The sequence below is a fragment of the Carassius gibelio genome, chromosome B14 (assembly GCF_023724105.1).
Source record: "Carassius gibelio isolate Cgi1373 ecotype wild population from Czech Republic chromosome B14, carGib1.2-hapl.c, whole genome shotgun sequence".
In the NCBI taxonomy this organism is placed as follows: domain Eukaryota; kingdom Metazoa; phylum Chordata; class Actinopteri; order Cypriniformes; family Cyprinidae; genus Carassius; species Carassius gibelio.
The window spans coordinates 2,798,142-2,820,337 of record NC_068409.1 but is presented as its reverse complement, the minus strand read 5'-3'; the positions used below and the strand labels follow the sequence as shown (position 1 = coordinate 2,820,337).

Genomic DNA, 22,196 nt, shown 5'->3' with positions numbered 1-22,196 from the left:
AGCGCGAAGAGCGTGAAGGATACACATGTGCATCCTTTCCTGTGTATGGGATATTCTTCGAATGAAGGACCTTGGTTGAAATTCCGAGATTCCTCGACATTGGAACAGTCCTTCGACGGATGTCGATGACGTAGCATCCTCGAAATACTGGCTTCCGAGGATCCTTCCTTGACATTGAGAAACACCTAGAGTGAGCAGGGTGAAGACTGTGATGGTGATAATAGTGAAAGCGAAAGTGACGTGACATACAGCCAAGTATGATGACCCATACTCAGAATCCGTGCTCTGCATTTAACCCATCCAAAGTGCAAACACACAGCAATGATCACACACACACCGTGAACACACACCAGGAGCAGTGGGCAGCCATTTTTTGCTGCAGCACCCTGGGAGTAGTTGGGGATTCAGCGCCTTGCTCAGTCTCGGTATTGCCAGCCCGAGACTCACAACCTCAGGTTCGCTTTTAGAGGTGAAGCATGCCAATATCGAGTCATTTGTCCTAGCTACTTTGCACCTTCACAAAGTGCATGGATGCAGCTTTGTCTCCATTGTAACTCCAGAGTATCCATGTACTGAATTATCTTGATGACTGGCTAATCTTAGTTCAATTTAAGGCATTATCAGTTCTTGCATCAGGCTAAGGTATTCCAGCCAGCCTATTCCAATGGTTGTTGGGTTTATGGCGGCAGCGGCCCTTGTCTCACCTTGTGGTTATACACCGTACAATGCACAATTAAAAAAATATATTTTTGCTAATTTTCAAAATCTCTGTATATATTTTCAATAGTTTTCTCTCAGTTTTACATCTATAATCAGGGTCATTAACTTTGTAAGTTGGAATGTGAAAGGTCTTGGTAGTCCTTCTAACCTTAACTAAGTAAAGCTAATATAACTAGATGTTTCAATCCCTTTAGAAGGAAACTCTTGATAGTAGCAATCGGTGTTGAGTGGTAAAAAAACAAAGGGAGGGTAAGGTATGTCATTGGGGTCATCAGGTGGGAACCCTGCTTCATCGACGTTTCATTGATTTAAGCCCACAACATCTCCAGAAGGCTCAACAGTGTACCCAGTGTCCCAGGTACACCCCCCTCCATGCCATACCCTCTATGTCCCTGATGGGCTCTGCATGGCAGGGGCGTCCTTCTCCCTGAGTCGGGCCTAAACCTGACCGCATACCATCTGTCTCTACCTTACTGCCCAGATTGGATCCTTGCGCTTAATCCAGAGCCAGTTACTGCTTTTTTCAGCAGCACTTGATATGGACTTGATAGCCTCTTGGAGAGAGTGACCCTTCACCCCTAGATGTTGCAACAAATCCCCTGCATCCCACCTCTACTGGAAAGATGCTAGTCTTCCAGCCGTTCTGGGATGCTTCAGGTCAGAATATTTGTTCTTTTTCCTCTCATAAGCCTCTTCGACCCCCTCTTCCCATACTGTTAATTCAACAACATATACCAGCTTTGATGTTAGAGACCACAGGACCATGTCTGGCCGGAGTGTTGTAGCCACTATTTCTGGGGGAAACACAAGCTTCTTATCAAGGTCCACTTCCAATTTCCAATCCTGTGCTGATTGCAGGAAGCTTGCAACTTTTGGTGTTATAGGATAGGAAGTTATAACTCACAGTCACAGCCAGCTTGTTCCTGAGCGTCACATAAAGAGATGCACACATACAAATGAATTGCTTGACTTGCAAGATTATTTATTCAATAGAAAATTATCTGTTACGGAAATATAACACAATTTCTAGGGATTTAAATTAGGGATGTCCAGATCTGATCACGTGATGGGAAATAGGGCCTGATCACATGGTTTCAGACTCGATCGGAATCGGATGTTTCCTCTCGATTAGTACTCGGAGATATATATATATATATATATATATATATATATATATATATATATATATATATATATATATATATATATATATATATATATATATATATATATATATATATATATGAAGAGGAGAGAAAAAAATGCCCTGTGAGAGTGCGAAGACGCAGGACATCATAGCCAAGATAGTACAAATCAGGGGCGTAGATTACACTGGGGACATGTCCCCCCACTTTTATCATCACGGAAATCACGTCCCCCGCTCATTGTCGGTCAAGTATGTTTGTATAGAGGTTTTCAAGAGCTGGTGTGAATAAATATAGATTTAAACTCAAAGAGACAGGATAGTCTGCACATGACCTGATGTTTTATCCGGACCCAGAATACAGCTAAATGAACATCACGGAGCACTAAACACTCCTGCAGTGTGTGTGTGTGTGTTTGTGTGTTTCATTCATACTCGAAGCCGGGGGCGCTCTCACACAGAAAGTCATATATAAAGTCAAATATAGAGCAATGCCACAGGTTGAACAGATCTGTCCCCTGGCTTGGCATTGTCTCTAAAGGCGTTGCCCACCAAGCCACTTAAAACAACCTCTACGCTGGTGGGCAACTATGGCAGTCCTTCAAGCATATTAACCCGACCTGCTGGGAGATATCGATGAGGGGGAGGGGATCAAGTCCCAAGATATCGAAGAGCTTAAGACGGACCGCTGATCTATCCCTCCGCATCACTAAAGAGATCACTCGCGCAAAGAGGCGGTGGCGTTCCAGAGTTTCCTCCCTCGTCGCTCTGGTGGGGCATCTGGCTTTCGGGGGCAAAGCCAATACTGAGTACTTCCCTTCGGCCTTGCTCTCTCGCCCTGCTAATTCACAAAATGTGTAGATGTGGCTCTGTTTTAGTGAATCCGCATTCTGATTTATATCAACGATTGGTTGATTCTAGCTCAATCAGAGTACATGGCAGTTCAACATCAAGATGTCATTCTCGCTCACATGGGGGAGCTGGGTTTGAGACTAAATGCCAAGAAGAGTGTACTTTATCCAGTTCAGAGAACCACCTTTCTAGATGTAGATTCAACCATGATGTAGGCACGTCTGTCTCCTACTCAGATCAAGTCGATCCTCACATCAGTCAAGATAGTCAAAGAAAGCCAGTCACTCACTGTCAAACAGTTTACGAGACTATTAGGGCTGATGGCAGCTGCATCCAATGTGATACCTTTTGGCTTGCTGTACATGAGACCCCTATAAGTGGTGGCTCAAGTCCAAGGGTTTCTCCCCGAGGGGGTATCCACTTTGAATTATCAAGGTCACGCAGTGATGCCTTCGTGCCTTAGACATGTGGAAGAGACCTTGGTTCTTGAATCAGGGCCCAATGCTGGGAGCTCTTTGTCACTGTGTAATGCTAGCTACAGTCTGTGGAGCGGTCACCATCTGACATGACATATCAATTGTCTAGAGATGCTGGCGGTGTGTCAAGCATTAAAACATTTCCTCCCAGACCTGAGAGGTCACCATGTGTTGGTGCGCATCAATAAAACTTTGGTGGTCTCTTATTTTAATCACCGGGGGGTCTGCATTCGCGCCTCTTGTACAAGTTGGCTCACCAGATCCTTCTGTGGTCCCAGGGCAAACTCCTCTCGCTCAGAGCAGTGTATATTCCTAGGAGATTGAATGTGGGAGCAGACATACTGTTGAGACAGGGGCCAAGGTCTGGGGAATGGAGGTTTCACCCGAGGTGGTGAAGCAGATATGGAGAGTGTTTGGCATAGCCCAGTACCTCTTTGCAACTCAAGAGACATTGCAATGTCCCCTCTGGTTCTCTCTATTTCATCCAGCTCCTCTGAGACTGGAGGCTATGGTACAGACCTGGCCGAGGCTTCGTCTGTATGCATTTCCCCCTATCGCTCTGCCCCCGGGAGCTCTGGCGAGAGTATGCCAGGACGGGGTCCGTCTGTTGTTACTAGCCCCGTTCTGGCCGGGCCGAGTATGGTTCGCAGATCTGATTTCTCTCCTCGACGGCTCTCCATGGGAGATTCTGATCAGGACAGATCTACTCTCTCAGGTGCAGGGCAAGAAAATTCACCCTCGCCCAGAGTTGTGGAAACTGTGGGTGTGGCCCCTGAGGGTGTACGTGGTGGCCACCCCCTTGTTAAACATTTTCTCCGCGGTGCACTGAGGCTGAGGCCTCCAGTACGGGCAGTATGGCCCCTAACTACCTAGACTTTGCCCCTGGTATGGCCAAAACATTTTTATACCCTCGAGCGGGTTATATTCCTAAAGTTCCCTCTGTTCGTCACAACCCATAGTATTGCAGGCCTTCTGCCCTCCTCCCTGTCGGGAGCCAGACCAGGAAAAGCTATATTGTATGTGTCCAGTTTGAGCGCTGGATGCATATGTCCACAGAGCAGCCCTATGGAGAAAATGTGACCAATTGCTTGTTTGCTACAGTCCCCCTAAAAAGGGTTTCCCTGCCTCTAAGCAAACCCTAATCCTCTGGGAATCCTCTGGTCTTTCCCCTCCTTTGGGAGTCAAGGCTCACCCTACTCGGGGTATGGTGGCCTCTAAGTCCTTCTCAGCAAGTGTGTCCCTCTTCGACATCTGCAACGCTGCGGGATGGTCCATGCCTTCTAAGTTCGTCAGATTTTACAATCTACTGTAGATATGCAAGCCACTCCTGGCTCTTCTGTTCTCTCGCCTTAGCTGTGCTCTTTGAATACACACTAGGCAGGGATTTGGAAGTCTGGCAGCGTGGGCACATCATTCCCCAAAGCGTTCGATGCAGCTCGAGCTCCTGAAGAGGGACGCTTCGAGGTTGCGAATGTAGCCATAGTTACTCGAAGGAACGAGACGCTGCATCACATCGCCATACTTCCGGCACCCCTGCTAGCGCTTGCTTCCCTACTCGAAGCTGAAGACAGCTGCACAGCACTTGCTTTTATAGCTTCCTGGTCGCTACGTCACCCCACCTGTGACGTCACGCCCTTCCATTGGACAGATTGCACACAATATTCAGAGTAGGTCTCGCCAAAGGCGTTCCCCAAAGCGTTCGATGCAGCGTCTTGTTCCTTCGAGGAACTAGGATTACTTTCGTAACCTTGGGACGTTTTCACAGAAAAACAGAAACTTTTGGAAACACGAAGACATTAATAATATACGATAAGGAAAATGTATGTTTTTTTCAAATCATCTCCAGCAGGTGATAAATAAAGTATATGAACAATGCAGTACTAATTGACATAGCATTACAGTATAGAAACTATTTTGCCTCATTATGTGATAAACAGTGTTTGTAGTACTGTATATAAACAAATCATTATTATTTATTGACCAGCAGTTATAGATTTATAAGCCATTTAAAATCTAGAAATGATAGAATAATTAATGTTGCCTATACTACTAGTCAGAAGTTTTTGAACCGTAAGCTTGTTAATGTTTTTTTTTTTTTTTTAAAGAAGTCTCTTCTGTTCACCAAGCCTGCATTTATTTTATCCAAAGTACAGTAAAACAGTCAAATTTTTACATATTTTTACTAGCCTATTTAAAATAGCTGTCTTCTATTTAAATGTATTTCTAAATGCAATTTATTCAACATTATGGATCAGTTTTTTCACTGTCCTTTATTCTTTTTTATGTATTATAGAAGAGTCGGTATCGATAGATACTCAAAATCAAATGATTCGGACTTGGACTATAGGGCAAAATACCTGATCGGGACATCCGTAATTTAAATAAACAATATAAAATAAAAATTGTTATCAAAATGTTAAAGCGTCCAACTACGACGCATTAGACTCTGTCCCAATTTTTTGTGTGTGTTTTACTCCTCGTGTGTCTCTTATGCTCCTATTTGGTTTTCCTGTTCCTCTCCTCATTTCTATCAATTCCAGGTGTTCCCCGTTCAGTAAATTTGGTTCCAGGTGTGTCCCATCAGTGTCTTGTGTGTAAATAGTATTTCCTGTGTTCAGTTCTGTGTCTGGAATTGTTAATGTCTTCTGCGTTCCCGTATCTGCCTGTTTATGTTCTACATTAAATTCCATGTTGAAGCATTCTCCAGTGTCTCCACATTCCTTCCACTCCATGGAGTGTGACAGAATGCTGGACCAAAACTGTAAGCGGCATTCTTTCTCCCTGGGTTTTTTCTGTTTTTTATTTTATTTTATTTACCTATTTATTTTGTTGTGCGATCCACCATGCATACACTGATTAACGAGCAAGGTTCATCAAAGTGTTTCAGGCAAACCCAGATCCTTCGCAAGGGCTTTTGTGCCACTCGCCCTCCCCAGCTCCCTTGAGAGGCAAGCTCTCGCATTGCTGTTCCGCACTGGGATAACTTTCCATCATCCCATGGAGCTCGAAGACACAGACTGGAAGAAGACAGTCATCCCGTGTCTGGAGAGTCTCTGATCTCGATCCAGAACCCCTCCGCCGCCTGGTCCAGGGTCAAGTCAGCCATCCACGGCTCCCCCACACCCGCCGGAGTCCGTGGCTCATCCAAGTTCACTGGCTGTTAATATGGCAAGCCATTTGAACATTAATGTGGGAAGCCTTGTTTCCAAAGTTTACTCCATTGCCTGCTCCTCAAAAGCACCTTCCAGAGCGCCCTTCAGGACCTGCTCTTCGTAAGTGCTTTCCAGAGCGCCCTCTAGTGTCCGCTCCTCATAAGTGCCTTCACTGGGAGTGCCCCAGAGTTTGCTCCAGTGTTGGCCCAGACCACGCTTTTTCCTCCTGATCCAGAAGAGGAAACTAGTGGTGAGGAGAAGGGTGTCGGCCCAGGCCCAAAAACTGAGTTTACTCCAGCGTCGGCTCAGTCCCAGAGCAGAACCCAGGAAGGGCTCCCAATCTCCAGTCAAGCCCAGGAGGGGCTCCTGAGTTATGCCCAGTAGGGGCTCCTGTTCCTGAGTTAAGCCCAGGATGGGCTCCTGATCCCCCATTAAGCCCAGGGTCTCCTGATCCACCATGGCCATCTGGGTCTCCTGATCCGCCATGGCCTCCTGGGTCTCATGATCGCCCATGGCCTCTCGGGTCTCCTGATCCACCTTGGCCACCTGAGTCTCCTGATTAGTCATGGTATCCAGAGTCTCCTGATCCGCCATGGATCATGGAACAGGTGCCCCCTCCACGTTGGATGTTGGGTGGAGCGAGATCACGCCTTCTAGGAGGGGGAGTAATGTTAGACTCTGCCCTCTGTTTTGTGTGTGTTTTGCTTCTCATGTGTCTCCTATGGTCTTATTTGGTTTTCATGCTCCTGTCCTCAGTTCTATCAGTTCCTGGTGTTCCCCATTTACTTAATTTGGTTTAATGTCCCATCAGTGTCATAGTGTATAAATAGTATTTCCCGTGTTCAGTCCAGTGGCCGGTATTGTGAATGTCTTCTGAGTTCCCATGTTTGCCTGTTTCTGTTCAACATTAAATTCCATGTCGACACATTATTCAGTGTCTCCTGTTTTTATTTTTTATTATTATTATAAAATTTTTTACAGTGTTTGTATTTTAGTTTTCATACTATGAAGTGTTAAATCTCTCTCTCTCTCTCAGTGTGGAATCTGTAAGGGCCAGTTGGGTGACACCAGCACAGGAACAGATGTGAGGATCAAAAATGGTCTACTCAACTGCCATCAATGTTATATCCACTCCCGCTGTGAGTTACACACTTGCATCTGATATTTGATGTATCAAATGAGAAAAAACATATTCCTGAATATATTAGTAACACTGCCCTGGAAGCTAAATAATGAATGTAGGTTTAATTCATTGTTAAGAACATTGTTAATATATCATTGACTTTTAATTTCTCTTGTTCTTTTTTTAGCCTCTGGACAGCCCACAAACTTGTGAGCTCATTGATTTTGAGAGCAAAGAAATCTACCCATAATACTGTCACCCCCAGTCCTCCCCCAATACACAAAAGTGAATTTTGCACCCTCAGATTCCAGATTTTGAAATGGTTGTATCTCTGACAAATATTGTCCTATTCTAACATCTTATTTATTCAGCTTTCTGATGATGTATAAATTGCAATTTAAAAAAAAAACTACACAGTACTTTGCAAAATTATTTGGCCATTAGAATTTTCACCAACAAAAAATGGTTTTAAGTCCTTTATTTCTGTTTTGCCGTAGTGTGTCAGTAGGAAATATTAGTTTTCATTTTAAAACATTGCCATTAAATGTAATAATCCAGTGAGATGTTTGTTTGCACAAGGAGTCTGACAGCAGCCAGTGCTCGACACAAAGATCAGATCTCATCATCATCCAGTCTGTCTGGAATGCCGTGAAGAAACAGAACAAACTGAGACAGATTAAATCCAGTGGAACTGTGACTCCAAAACGCTTAAAGAAGCCTGCAAAGCTACAATACTGTATAAAGTTTTAGGCACTTGTGTAAAAATGCTGTAAAGTAAGGATGCCATCAAAAAATGCCATAAATATATTTTATTAATTAAATCAATTTGGTGTGACCACACTATGTATTAAAAAAAGCTTTTGTCCTTTGCAGGTAGGGTTCTTGAAGTGGCAAAAATAATGTTTGGAAATGTAAACTGATATTTACTATCGACACACTACCACAAAAGATAGAAATAACTGACTCAAAACCATTTTTGTTGGTGAAAATACTAGTGGCTTAAGACTTTTGCACAGTACTGTGTGTGTGTGTGTGTGTGTGTGTGTGTGTGTGTTGGTTTTTGTGGTTTACAAGGACTTTTGACCTGAATACGCACCAGCATTACAGGGACATTTGGGTTTATGAGGACAGGGCCCATGTCCTTATAATTCCGACAGTGTAGATGCCTTTCTCTATGTCCCAGAAGCTCCCTCTCAAAGTTTCGCGCCATGTCCTAATATACCACAAAAATCTGAAATTTTACTATACACTGTGTATCCTCTGAGCTCGGGAGTGCGCCCCTGCAGCCCGGCCCCGGTACTGCATCCGCGTCATCGAAAATTTGCATATTTTACACTTGTGTAAGTTTGGAGGCCGCTGATTGGTTAGATCGGCATCGGAAGGCGGGAAAACAAAATGGCGGCGGTGGGCGGGGCTACATTCTGCCGCTAATAGCGCCGTACAAGTAAGTTAATGCAGTTTGGTAATTATTTAAACATTTTTTGTAATAATTTATCGATTGTATTTAATTATATAAATGCATACTGATCGTGCAATTAAACATGTTCCTTAAATATCATCATATAAAGTATGAATGTGACATCAAAGCTGTAATTACTCGGTTTAATATCTGTAAATTAATGTAACGCTATTAATGTAACGTTTCATAGATGGTTATTTAAATATATAATAATTATTATTATTATAATTATAAATCCCGTGTACACGTGCTTTAATCAGCGAGGCAAGTGTGACTGTTTGTAACTTCCTGTTTGGACCGGACACAATCTGTGCACCTGAAGCGAAGACATCTGTGGTGTGAAGCTGTTGGAAACAACTATTATATGAAAGGTTAGTAATACTGCTGTTAAACCGTTTCTCTGAGAGCTTGTGGCTCAGTTTGGCTTGTTCGTGAGTGTCTTCAGTGCTCTTTAGAAAGCAGCTAGCGCGTGATGCTAATGGCGCTAGCGTGATTACTGTAAGTCTCGTCTATAAAGAGTAACATCAGACGAGACTCAGCAGTGCTTGTCAGTTTACATTCTTTTCGTTCACAGTATAACTGTAAAAGTAATAGAACAGTCTAGCCATCATAATAATCTGTTGTCATGGTTACAGTCTGAAGGGGAGGGGCAGTTCTGTTTACTATTATTACTGTTCAGCTTGTTTTAATTAATAAACTCAGAGATGTGCTCTTTTCACTTCCCAATATGTACTGTATATAATAGTTAAAGTCACCTTTATTTGTAGTGTGCTTTGTAGAATGCATATTGTGTCAAAGCACTTTTACAAAGATAACCAGTCAAAATAGTATATTCAGCATATGCTCAGAATACATCATATTCAACATATATTCTGTCCAACAGTTCTTATTGTTATTAAAGCAGACACAGAGGATGGCTGAAGGTGTGAGGCGAAGGAGAAAGCTGAAGCCCGTGGAGGAGGCCATACAGTTTTCACTTGAACAGAAAGACAAGAATGGACTCGAGGGCAGGTTCATCAGTCATCTTAAAGGTGAGGTAAATTAATTGATTGAAGTTAAAGGTATAGTTCACCCAAAAGTGAAGATTTTGTCATCATATAGTCACCATTAGGTTGTCTCAGTCCTGTATATCTTTTGTTGGGCAAAATAAGACATTACTAACCATTTGATGGTTTGTAAATGATGACAGAATTTTCTTTCTATGCATTTAAAGTGACTCGTGTACTAAATCTGTCTCCGGTTGATGACGTGTGGTTCTCGTGATGGTTTCACCTCTCTGTTGTTGTTTAGGGAGGGGTGTGTTCAGCTGTACTGACTTTGAGAAAGGAGATTTCCTGCTGGAATACAGAGGAGACCTCATCAGCAAAGAAGAATGTGAGCGGAGGCAAAGAATATATCACGATGCACTTAAAGTTTTCATGTTTGAGTTTCGCTACAATGGAAAACTCCTCTGGTATGTACACGTGTTTGATCTACATGTTAACTGGTAATTAATTTACATGATTCAAAATGTGTCAGTGGAAATGTCAATGATTAGAGGTCATATTTTGCTATAATTATCAGTCATGTGTTTTCAAAGCTTGGTGATGAGTGTTAAATGATTGGTGATCACAGAATATGACATCTGCTGGTCCTAAGGTTTCAGTGCTGATATTGTCTGTCTCTTGTTTAGTGTCGATGCAGCCCGAGATGACGGTTCTCTTGGGCGGCTTGTAAACGATGACCATATTAACCCAAACAGCAGGATGAAGACGATTCGTGTGGATGGAAAACCTCACTTATGTTTATTTGCCACAAGGAGCATCTGTCCTGGTGAAGAGATCACATATGATTATGGTGATTCTGAGTGGCCATGGAGATGCACGGTACTGACACCTCTATACTGTCCATTCTGACTTATTGGATTATAGTAAAGTAAAGGTATTAAACATCAGTTGTTACCTAAGTTAATGTTAGTAACTTTTTATTTTTTACATTACATGCATGTACATTCCAGTATGTCAGGATGTGTGTATGTTTACACCTGTTTCATGAGGACCATCATAAGAACATAGTCTTAACATGGTCTTGATGTCACATTGTGTGTGTTTACACCTGTGTTACGAGGACCCTGTTTTATGAGGACCATCATAAGAACATAGTCTTGTGGTTGTGTGTGTGTGTTTACACCTGTGTTACGAGGACCCTGTTTTATGAGGACCATCATAAGAACATAGTCTTAACATGGTCTTGATGTCACATTGTGTGTGTGTGTTTACACCTGTGTTACGAGGACCCTGTTTTATGAGGACCATCATAAGAACATAGTCTTGTGGTTGTGTGTGTGTGTTTACACCTGTGTTACGAAGACCCTGTTTTATGAGGACCATCATAAGAACATAGTCTTAACATGGTCTTGATGTCACATTGTGTGTGTGTGTTTACACCTGTGTTACGAGGACCCTGTTTTATGAGGACCATCATAAGAACATAGTCTTAACATAGTCTTGATGTCACATTGTGTGTGTGTTTACACCTGTGTTACGAGGACCCTGTTTTATGAGGACCATCATAAGAACTTGGTCTTGACTTTACTGAAGAGTCCCAGTCAAGTCAAGACTTTTTTCTAAGAGAGAATGTAATCTGTTCCATTCTTTTAAGGACAAACACAATTATTTCAAGAACTTCTTGGATACCTTTATAGCTGCTGTGCCTTGTTCAGAGTTCTTTAGGTTCTTTAGACACTGATTCTACTCAGTTATCATTTCAAAATATGTGGTGATTAAATAAAACTGACTTTTTACCAACTCCTATTTCAAGATACTTAATCTAAATATAACAATTAGACATTTTCAATATCATATGGCCACAATGGGATGTGAATGATCCATATTTAGCCTAATATTTCACATCCACGCAGCCCAATGTCATGGTGATAACTAGGGTCTTCAAATACCAGGCTTTTGTCAAACAAACGACTCACTGAGATTCTTCGGTCAAACATCAAGACCATGTTCTTATGATGGTCCTCATAAAACGGGGTCCTCATAACACGGGTCTAAACACACACACAATGTGACATCAAGACTATGTCAAGACTATGTTCTTATGACGGTCCTCATAAAACAGGGTCCTTGTAACACAGGTGTAAACACACACACACACCACCTGAAATACTGGAATATATATATATATATATATATATATATATATATATATATATATATATATATATATATATATATATATATATATATATATATATATATATATATATATATGCATGTAAGGTAATGCATACAAAATCATGAACATTAACTTGGGTAACACTTGAAAATTGAAATATTGATCTGAAATATTGTAATCTTACTTTTAAATCACATTGATAAAATATAAGCAAGATTATAAAATTTGTTTTATATCAGTATTTTATGTGCTCATTTATTGTCACAGATGACTAATTTGATGTTCTTTTCTAGACTCTTAGTGTGGTTGAACCGTCCACTCTTGAAGTCAACACTCTGTCCCAGTCAGAAGACACAGACGTAGAGAAGGTACTTTTTTTAAAATCATTTTTAGTTTTATATCTGTTTTAAATTAGAATTTCATCCACACATTTATTGTTTCAATCAATGTCACAGATGACTAATTTGATGTTCTTTTCTAGACTCTTAGTGTGGTTGAACCGTCCACTCTTGAAGTCAACACACTGTCCGAGTCAGAAGACACAGACGTAGAGAAGGTACTGCAATTGATTGAGTGATTTTATTTTATTGTTATTTTATCGTTTTAATTTATTATTTTATTATATTTTTTGTGGCATCATACCTGATTTATTTACAGTTGTGTTCAAAATTATTCAACCCCCTTGACTTGCAAGACAATTTGCTGTGGAGGATAACATTTTATGAAATCAGTTTAACGAAGGCATCAGTAAAGTATTAGAGAAAGTTTGTTAATACACTTTTGAGTGATTCTGAGAATGGAAAATTGATGAATCATGATAAAATTCGAATTGGCTCTAAACATTCATGTTCAAAATTATTCAACCCCCTTTGTGCAGAATCTTTTATTCTTTAAAATCACCAATAAACGCTGTCTGTAAGTGTTTAGAAGTTTCTGTCACCTCTCTACTACAGTTTGGCCCATTCCACACCTGAAAAAGCTTTCAGATCACTGATAATCTTTGGTTTTCACATTGCCACTGCTTTCTTCAAATTCAACCAGATATTCACAATGAGAATTAAGCCTGGAGACTGAACAGGTCACTCAAGAACACTCTGTGACTGATCCCTGAACCAAGCAGTAGTAGATTTGGATGTGTACTCTGGGATGACTGTCCTGCAGGGAAGTCCATTGATCATCAGCTTCAGTCTTTCAGGCATCACAATTCTTGTCAAAATGGCCTGACACTTTAAAGAATCCATGATGTCCTTCATACAGTCATGATTTCCACTTCCTTCTGCAGTAAAGAAACCCCATAACAGGACTGATCCACCTCCAAGTTTGAGGATGGAGATAGTGTTCTTCTGCTTATGAGCTTTGCCTGTTTTGCAGCAGACACCGCTGATCCATGGGTCCAAAAAGTTCCAGTTTGTTCACATCACTCCATATAACATTCCTCCAGAGCTCCACAAGTCTACACAAATGAACTTTAGTTAGTTCAAGTCTGCCTTTTGTTCTTCTTGATCAAGAGTGATATTCATCAAGATGTCTCAACATTAAGGCCGTACTTGTCTAGTGTTCTTCTACACACTGCTTTGAAATGGTTTTCCTCCTTTCATCGGGTCATCTTGCAAGTCTTTGGCTGTACATTGCAGATTTTTCTCAGTTGCTCTGATTAAACATTTTATGATATTGTGCTTTTTCTTCCACAACCTCAAAGGTTTTCTGGTAAAACACACTTTAAGCTAAGAAATAAGGCTGAGAGCTGTGTCTCTAGGAACTTTCAATGTCTTGGAAATCTTCATATAGCCTTAGCCTTTCTAAAGTAATACAATATTTCTTCTCTTTTGCTTGTGTGAGATCTCTTTTGATATTTTAGCTACTTAACTTCAACACATGCATGGGCTAACTGTACGTGTAACGGCTCAAGCTAATTCTGTTTTTAATAGAGTTTCTAAAAGCTTAATTGTGTTTTGAGACTGTTACATTCCCCACCATGCAAATAAGTGATTTAAAAACAGCAATGTTGAATAGGGGTTGAATAACTATGACATAGCAGTATTATTAAAAAAATCTTATAACTCAAATATATTACATTATATATTGACAATATCACTTTTAATATTCAAGTGAACTGTTATAGATCCAAGTTTTATTATATCCTGGATCTTCAGAAAAGCTTGTATTTGTAAAGTACTGCAGTCTCTAGGTGGTTGAATAATTTTGAACACAACTGTATTTATTTATTTTGCTTTGGTAACTCATTTATAACATAATTATTTTATTTTAATTAAATTTTTTGATTTCATGTTTTCAGCTGAAAGTTGTCAGTGATCAGTCAGTGTTGGACTCCAGTATCTGTGCAGCCTCTGAAGGACTGGAAAAGGTAATTCATTATCAATTTGTACAGTCCCTGAATCCTTTGTCTGCAGTAGAATGTTTATTTATTTTTTATTTCTGTTTCCTTAATTTCAGGTGACTCTGAATAAGGACCAGTTACTATTGGATGATCAGGACTGTGTTGAGAAGGTAATTAAACGTGCATTGCATATTTTATGAAATGTTAGATTGATGTTGCAAGAAATCATCTCTACATAAGTCTTGCTTTTTTTCATTGTTTTCAGATGTCACCTGTCAAAGAGCATGTGTTGAATGAGGAGCAGAGCTTTTGTGCCCCAGTTGAAGGAGTTAAGGAGGTATTCACATGTTTCGGATGAACTGTTATTTCAGTGCAACAGTGATTGCTCTGAAGTCCATGTCTGCATGAACTGTACACTTTGCTGTTACTAAATGCATGTATTTAGTGACCTGTTTTCACTTTCAGTAATATTAGTCGATGTCTGAATCAGGGGTGTCCAGACTCGGTCCTGGAGGGCCAGTGTTCTGCAGAGTTTACACCGGCCCTCCAGGACCGCTCTAAATGTAGATTTGTAGTAATATATTGACCAGTACCTTTTAAGGTCTGTAACGTAAATGTTTTTAATGATTGTAAGTGATCTTATTAACTAAATGACCACAACTTCCCTGTCATTAAAAATACATTAAATTATTATTGAAAGACAATGCAGCTCGTAATGTAGTATCACATGTATGTTTTAGAATCTTTCTTTGTTGCTTTAATTTAACACTCACTGATGTTTTTTTCTTCACAGGTCTGCAGACATGTTGTGGTCACTTCAGCAATATCAAGCATGGATAAATGTGCTGAATGTGTGGGACCTGTTGCAGCTCTCAAGTGGATTGGCCTGAGATGTAAATGTTAGTATGGTCATTTGTACTCTATACATCATGACATTTCTATTTTTATCATTTTAGTATCACTAATCAACGTTATGAAGTCAGTTCAAAATGGGATAACTGTTGAGTTTGGCAGTAGGAGAGAAGGAGATTTCAGACCATTGCTAATGCACAGATATGTAATACCATTAATAATAATAGGAGTTTTATATTGTTTTCACCTTACTCTACGTTTAGGCATAGAATCTCGTGTTAGCGGTTGAACGTGTCCTGACATGTGACATTTCTTTTATAGTGTGCTCCAGTTTTTGGCATAAGTCCTGCTATCTGAAGCGTCATGAATGGGATGGAAGACGGTCATCGTGTGTAAGAAAATATTTGATTTGATACATTTGTTCCATATTTTTGAGTTATCGGTGCTGTAAATTAATCATAAATATTTTGACAATAGGAAGTAAGTTCAGAGGAAGATGAGCTGTCAGATGAGGATTACATACCTCAGTCAGAGTCAGACCATCAGTCAGACAGTTCAGATGAGTTGACAACAAGACCAGCACGTTACGACCAAGCTAAACTCTTAGATATACAGGAAGCTGCGTCATCTAAGTTTAGTGAACATCTGAGATCAGATATAACTACCCTGAATGTGTCTAAGGGCAAAGGAAAAGGAGTCCTGAAGGTCATGGAAGCAGCAAGTGTGTATGATGAGTCTGATTTAATGTGTCATGAGGAGCAGTTTACTGATTTTGAGACAGACAGTGAATCAGACTTTCCCAGAAAGCAAGACTCAGTGGTATGCAGGTCAACAGATGTGCTTATGTCATCACCTCAATCACACAATAGTAAGCTTTTGAATTCAAAAAGCACAGTAACATTGAGAGAAGAGAGGGAACGCAGCATGGCTGGAGGTGATCATTGTGTGCAGTCACCAAAAATCTCCTGTTCAGCAAATAGGAAGAATTATTGTTACATCTGTGGCAAACCTCAGTCCAAGTTAGCACGCCATTTGAAAACTCATATGGCTGAAGTTGAAGTTGTTCAGGCTTTGTCACTCCCAGTTCACTCAAAAGAACGTAAAGCAATGCTGCAAAAGCTCAGGAACAAGGGCAACTTTCAGCATAACACTGACGTTTTACAGTCTGGAGAGGGGGTTCTTAAAATAAAACGAGCACCAAAAAGAAAGTGTGATTCAAAGCAGTTTTTGCATTGCATGTACTGCAAAGGGTTGTTTGTACGGAGAGATCTGTGGCGTCATTTAAAAAGATGTCCCTCAAAACCAGCAGCTGACAGTGAAGAGCAAGGGAGGAGGAGAGTCTTGGGCCTGGCATCTATGGCAGAGTCTTCATTCAGTCAGCACATATCACAAGGAGTTTGGAAACTCTTAGGTGTGATGAAGCAGGATGACATTTCCGCTGTGGTCAAAAATGACCTGAGTATTCTTCAGCTTGCACAGTCGTTTTTTAACAAACATGGTCATGACCCTACCAAATTTGAGTATATTCGACAAAAACTCCGTGAAGTTGGAAGATTGTTGCTGACTTTGCGTAGACAGTTTTCTGTGTACAGTCTTGAAGAAGCTCTGAAACCTGCCAATTTTCATAGACTTATTCGAGCGGTTCAAATGGTGTCTGGCTATGATGATGAGAGCCACTGCTACCAAAGCCCAAGCCTTGCCCTGAAACTGGGGCATTCGTTGAATAAGATTTGTGAAATCATTCAGTGCCGAGCACTGATGTCTGAAGACAAGGAATTGATCTCATCAACAGAGACCTTCAAAAAGCTCTACTCCTCAAAGTGGTCTGAGATGATCTCACACACTGCTTTGGTGACACTGAATGAGGCCAAATTTAACAAGCCATCAACACTTCCCTTCACCCAGGATGTCCAGTCTCTTCATCAGCTCCTTGAGAAGACTGCAGATACTGCTTTTCAGAAACTACAAGAGACTGCATCTCCTCAAAGCTATGCAGAACTGGCCAAAGCAACACTCACCAGAATCATTGTTTTCAACCGCAGACGTGCAGGAGAGGTCTCTAAAATGCCGCTGAAGGCTTTCAATGAAAGGGACGGCACTTCTCTCCATGAAGATGTAGCGATGGGCCTGAGCAAGTTTGAGCAGAAACTCTGCAGCCATTTCAGTCGAGTTGAGATCAGGGGGAAGAGGGGAAGAAAGGTTGCGGTTCTTCTCTCTCCTGATATGGTCGATGCCCTGATGCTACTGGTCAGCAGGAGAGGTACATGTGGAGTGCTAGACACTAATACTTTCTTGTTTGCTCGGCCAAACTGCCAGAGTTACTACAGAGGCCAGGACTCTCTGAGGGTATATGCAAGGGAATGTGGAGCTCAAAATCCAGAATTTCTCAGATCCACTCATCTTCGCAAGCACGTGGCTACGCTCTCTCAAATCCTAAACCTGAAAAACAACGAGTTAGATCAGGTTGCTGATTTCTTAGGGCATGACATCCGTGTCCACCGTGACTATTACAGACTGCCAGAAGCCACTACTCAGCTTGCTAAAATATCAAAGCTACTGTTAGCCATGGAAAAGGGCTGCCTTCCTAATCTTCAAGGCAAATCCCTTGATGACATTGAGATTGAAGGTACGTCCATCCTAGCATGTTTAGCACAGCGGGTCTTTTAAACTCACAGGAAGGTTTAAGAAAAGTAATCTCTGAAATATGTCTTGTGTTCGCTGTCATTAGGAATGGTTTATAAATGGTGTGTGATTGTGTTATTTCACTTCTGAATGCAGATGTTTTTCATGTTCTGAGTTTTATTTTTCATTGAAGATGAGATCAACATGACAGATACTGATGACAGTGATGCTGAAGAAAGTGAATCTGATGATGAGGCTCTTGCTGGAGCTGCGGGAAACTCCAGTAATGCTGGTATGTGTCAGCTAAGTATTTTTTATTTTTAAATCATCAAAGTCAAAAATTATATTGGGTAACACTTTATTTTAGGGTCTCTAAACTACAGTGGTTTGAAAGTGTTGGCCCCCTTCCTGATTTCTTATTTTTTTGCATGTTTGTCAGACTAATGTTTCAGATTATCAAACAAATTTAAATATTAGTCAAAGGTAACAAATTTAAAAGTAAACACATGCAGTTTTTAAATGAAGGTTTTTATTATTAAGGGAAAACAAAATCCAAAACTACATTGCCCTTTGTTCAGAAGTGCCCCCCCCCACCTTCGAAACTGGTTTATCACACATGAGTTCAGTTTCTCCAGCCACGCCTCTTCACAGTTAAGAAATCTCTTAAATAGGACCTGTCTGATAAAAAGTGAAGTAGACCAAAAGATCCTCAAAAAACTAGACATCATGTCGACATTCAAAAATATGCAGACACAAATGATAAAGAAAGTAATTGAGATCTATCAATCTGGAAAAGGTTATACAGTTTTGGGACTCCAATGAACCACAGTGAGAGCCATTTTTCACAAACTAAAAAAAGTAAAAAGTTTATTTGATTAGTGTTTTTTTACGATACAAATCATTGCAAAGCAACTTCACATAAAATTAAGTTTCTACACTATTTAGTAGTAGCTTATAAGTGGTGACTGTCAGTTTATGTGCATATGACAGGAATCAGACATAATCAACCAGACGATGAAAACTATTAACAGCAATTATAATGTGATTGCATAGTAAGCAGCAATATTTGTTAGTTCTGTATGTTGTTTCAGTGTTAACATCATCTGAGTTCCTCTGAGGGGTTGGCATCATCTCTTCTCAGGTGTTCTGGATCCAGACTGGAGCTTGTGTAAATCCTAGTTTCCACAGGATGTCAATCCCAGCAGAAACAGAGAAACAAATTGAGGCATCATTAGCATAGCTGCTGTTCCAACCAAGTACAATTAATTCGTTTAACCCAAGCTAAATTTGATCAGATACAACTGCAGTCACAAATTATGAGATGCATTATTGCTCATTGAAAAATATGTTTTTAATCTAGATTTAAACATAGAGAGTGTGTCTGAACCCCGGACATTATCAAGAAGGCTATTCCAGAGTTTGGGAGCCAAATGTGAGAAAGCTCTACCTCCTTTAGTGGACTTTGCTATCCTAGGAACGACCAAAAGTCCAGCGTTTTGTGACCTTACGGTCCGTGATGGATTGTAGCGCTGTAGAAGGCTAGTTAGGTACGCTGGAGCTAAACCATTTAGGGCCTTATAGGTAAGTAATGATAATTTGTAACTGATACAGAACTTAATAGGTAGCCAGTGCAGAGACTGTAAAATTGGGGTAATATGATCATATTTTCTTGACCTAGTAAGGACTCTAGCTGCTGTATATGGTGGTCGTAGTGTCATGGTCTGCTTCTGGACCTGGAAAACTTACTGTGATAAATGGAGAAATCTGCTGTTTACCAAAAAATCCTGAAGGAGAATATCTGGCCATCTGTTTGTGACCTCAAGCTCAAGCAAACTTGGGTTCTGCAGCAGGATAATGATCCAAAACACACCAGCAAGTCCACCTCTGAATGGCTGAAGAAAAACAAAATGTAAGAGTGGCCTGGTCAAAGTCCTGACCTGAATCCTATTGAGATGCTGTGGCGTGACTTTAAAAAGTTGTCCATGCTTGAAAACCCTCCAATGTGGCTGAATTACAATTCTGCTTAGATGAGTGGACCAAAATTCATCCACAGCGCTGTAACAGACTTTACATATAATTGGAAGTTATCGCAAACACTTGATTGCAGTTGTTGCTGCTAAGGGTAGCCAAACCGATTATTATGTGTAGGGGCAAACATTTTTCACACAGGGTAATGTAGTTTTGGTTTTTGTTTTCCCTTAATAATAAAAACCTTCATTTAAAAACTGCATGTTGTGTTCATTGGTTTTCTTTGACTTATATTTACATTTGTTCGATGATCCGAAACATTGAAGTGTGATAAACATGCAAAAAAATAAGGAACCAACACTTTTTCACACCGCTGTAGTTTCTTATTAGTGTGCGTAGTAGTAGTAGTAGTAGTAGTGGTGGTGGTAGTAGTAGTAAGCACTTATTAATAGCTTATTTTACATGACCTTATTCTACATCCCTAATCCTACCCAATACCTTAATGTAACAACTATCTTATTTACTTTTAATAAGCAGAAAATTAGGAATTTGAGGGAAAAGTTGTAGTTAATAGTGTTCCCTATTATAAAGTGTTACCTTGTATTATATTAGTCCAGCATTTATAACAGGATATTACTAAAATATATATATATTATTTATTTTTAATTTATTTATTTTTTTAATGACTGATTGTCTGCAGGTGTTCAGAAGATGCCCATTGAGAGCACCACTGAACTTCCTGAAGGTACCAGAGGTTTAAATTGCAATGGCACCATCAATGTTGCAAAGCACATGAGCTCTCGTAGAGTTAGAACTCACTAAAGTATGTATTCTTCTGTACAGAGAGTGAGAGTGAGGCAGAAACTGAAAACCCACGGAGAGGGCAGAAGGTGTCCTGGTCAAACGCTGAAGTTACAGCTGTAATGAAACATTTTAAGGGCCACATAGCTAAAGGAAAACTGGCCACACTGACTGAATGCCAGCAGTGTAAATCTGCTGAGGATCCTGTTTTGGTGAGACGCAGTGCACAGAACATAAGGGATTTTGTAAGAAATCGAGGAATTAGCTTAAAAAGGAAAACCCAAAGCAAGTGATGTTACAGTACATTTTGTGTGTTCTTGATGCCATTCAATTAACATTAGCACTTTGGCTGTTGTTTTTATTTCCCATAGTGCAATACTGTTATGGCAGCAGTTCATACGAATATCTCCTTGTAGAAATCGAGGTTGACTGTTAGTTTGTCAAAAATTACAAAATTGTGTCAATTTCTCATTGATTTTTGGATGACCTGTCCCTTAAAGAGAATTTAACTTCCAGAATGAAAACTGTCATCATGTACTAACCCTCCACTTGATCCGGACCTGCATCAGTTTCTTTCTTCTGTTGAACACAAAACAAGATCTGTTAGTATCTGAACAGTTAATGGGCATCATTGACTTCCATAGTATTTTTTTTTTTTTTCGTACTATAGAAGTTAACGGTGCCCATCAACTGTTCATAAACTAACAGATCTTCTTTTGTGTTCAACAGAAGAAAGAAACTGATGCAGGTCTGGATCAAGTGGAGGGTGAGTACATGATGACAGTTTTCATTCTGGAAGAAAACCATTCCTTTACAGATAAATCTATTTCTCTACACATCTGCAGCACGTATTGTGTGCTCAGAGAGTTAATCTCATGCACACTGTGTGTTTAGTGAGGTACTTAAAACATGAGGATTGCCTTTTGATTTGATTTATAGTTTTTTTTTTTTTTTTTTTTGTTGGTGAATTACACTTAATTATTTGATGTTTGTTTTGTGTGGCATTCCTTTTTTTTTTTTTTAAAGATTACCCGTTTAATTGGCGAATTTGACAACATGTTTATTTTTATTTCACAAATTTAAGTCATTATTAAAGTACTTCTAAAACACATTGGTGTCTGTAATGTTGTGTATTGTGTTAAAGATCCTGTACTCTTTAACCACCTCAGTCTTCGTAATGCAGCATAGGGACATGTCTGTGTGTTGTGTATGGGGTCACGTACCTGTAAAACACATTGGTCCCTGTAATACAGAGAATGGACATGTTTTGTGTATTGTAAAACGAGTGTCCTCATAAATCAATCGGACCCTATAAGTCCCAATTATGTAATGGGCGGGAACATTATAGGAGGGGCGTGACAGTCCTTGTGTACCACCAAAATATCATATTGTCATATTATCAATTCTATTGTGTGTAAAGAAAATCCAAAGTGATATTTGTGTTCTGCAGAGTAAAACAAATTTTTTGATAGTTTTATCATCTCTGTAGGACACCGGGAAAGGGGTGTCCCCTTAAACCACCAT

The 22,196-nt window shown here is 40.2% G+C and overlaps 2 protein-coding genes across 8 annotated transcripts in view; both read left to right on the top strand.

Moving 5' to 3' along the window:
* limch1b (LIM and calponin homology domains 1b) overlaps positions 1 to 8,397 on the top strand; it is a 224,617-nt gene extending 216,220 nt beyond the window's left edge. The window contains exons 20-21 of the mRNA XM_052573775.1: positions 7,381 to 7,483; positions 7,655 to 8,397. Coding sequence (XP_052429735.1) covers positions 7,381 to 7,483; positions 7,655 to 7,680 — 129 coding nt within the window. The 3' untranslated portion in view covers positions 7,681 to 8,397. The remainder of the gene's footprint in view (positions 1 to 7,380; positions 7,484 to 7,654) is intronic.
* Positions 8,398 to 8,474: 77 nt separating this feature from the next.
* Positions 8,475 to 21,265, top strand: LOC127971029 (uncharacterized). 7 transcript variants are annotated; one of them, XM_052573787.1, is made up of 14 exons: positions 8,481 to 9,297; positions 9,828 to 9,957; positions 10,217 to 10,379; positions 10,599 to 10,791; positions 12,385 to 12,459; positions 12,573 to 12,647; positions 14,388 to 14,456; positions 14,546 to 14,599; positions 14,695 to 14,766; positions 15,223 to 15,328; positions 15,603 to 15,673; positions 18,097 to 18,195; positions 20,572 to 20,616; positions 20,715 to 21,265. In XM_052573787.1, the coding sequence occupies exons 2-12, from the start codon at positions 9,840 to 9,842 to the stop codon at positions 18,109 to 18,111; spliced, it is 1,011 nt and encodes a 336-aa protein (XP_052429747.1). In that variant the 5' UTR covers positions 8,481 to 9,297; positions 9,828 to 9,839; the 3' UTR covers positions 18,112 to 18,195; positions 20,572 to 20,616; positions 20,715 to 21,265. The 7 variants fall into 7 exon arrangements, with proteins under 7 accessions (XP_052429750.1, XP_052429749.1, XP_052429747.1 ...); XM_052573784.1 differs by lacking the exons at positions 18,097 to 18,195; positions 20,572 to 20,616; positions 20,715 to 21,265 and having other exon boundaries at positions 8,481 to 8,911; positions 9,187 to 9,297; positions 15,603 to 16,140; XM_052573790.1 differs by lacking the exons at positions 18,097 to 18,195; positions 20,572 to 20,616; positions 20,715 to 21,265 and having other exon boundaries at positions 8,475 to 9,297; positions 10,217 to 10,300; positions 10,610 to 10,791; positions 15,603 to 16,140.
* The last annotated feature ends 931 nt before the right edge of the window (positions 21,266 to 22,196 follow it).

Bases quoted from the DNA above. Each gene is read 5' to 3' on its own strand.
- LOC127971029 (XM_052573784.1), top strand. From the start codon at position 9,840: ATGGCTGAAGGTGTGAGGCGAAGGAGAAAGCTGAAGCCCGTGGAGGAG. The intron at 9,958-10,216 runs GTGAGGTAAATT...GTTGTTGTTTAG, and splicing joins GTTCATCAGTCATCTTAAAG to GGAGGGGTGTGTTCAGCTGT. The intron at 12,460-12,572 runs GTACTTTTTTTA...GTTCTTTTCTAG, and splicing joins AAGACACAGACGTAGAGAAG to ACTCTTAGTGTGGTTGAACC.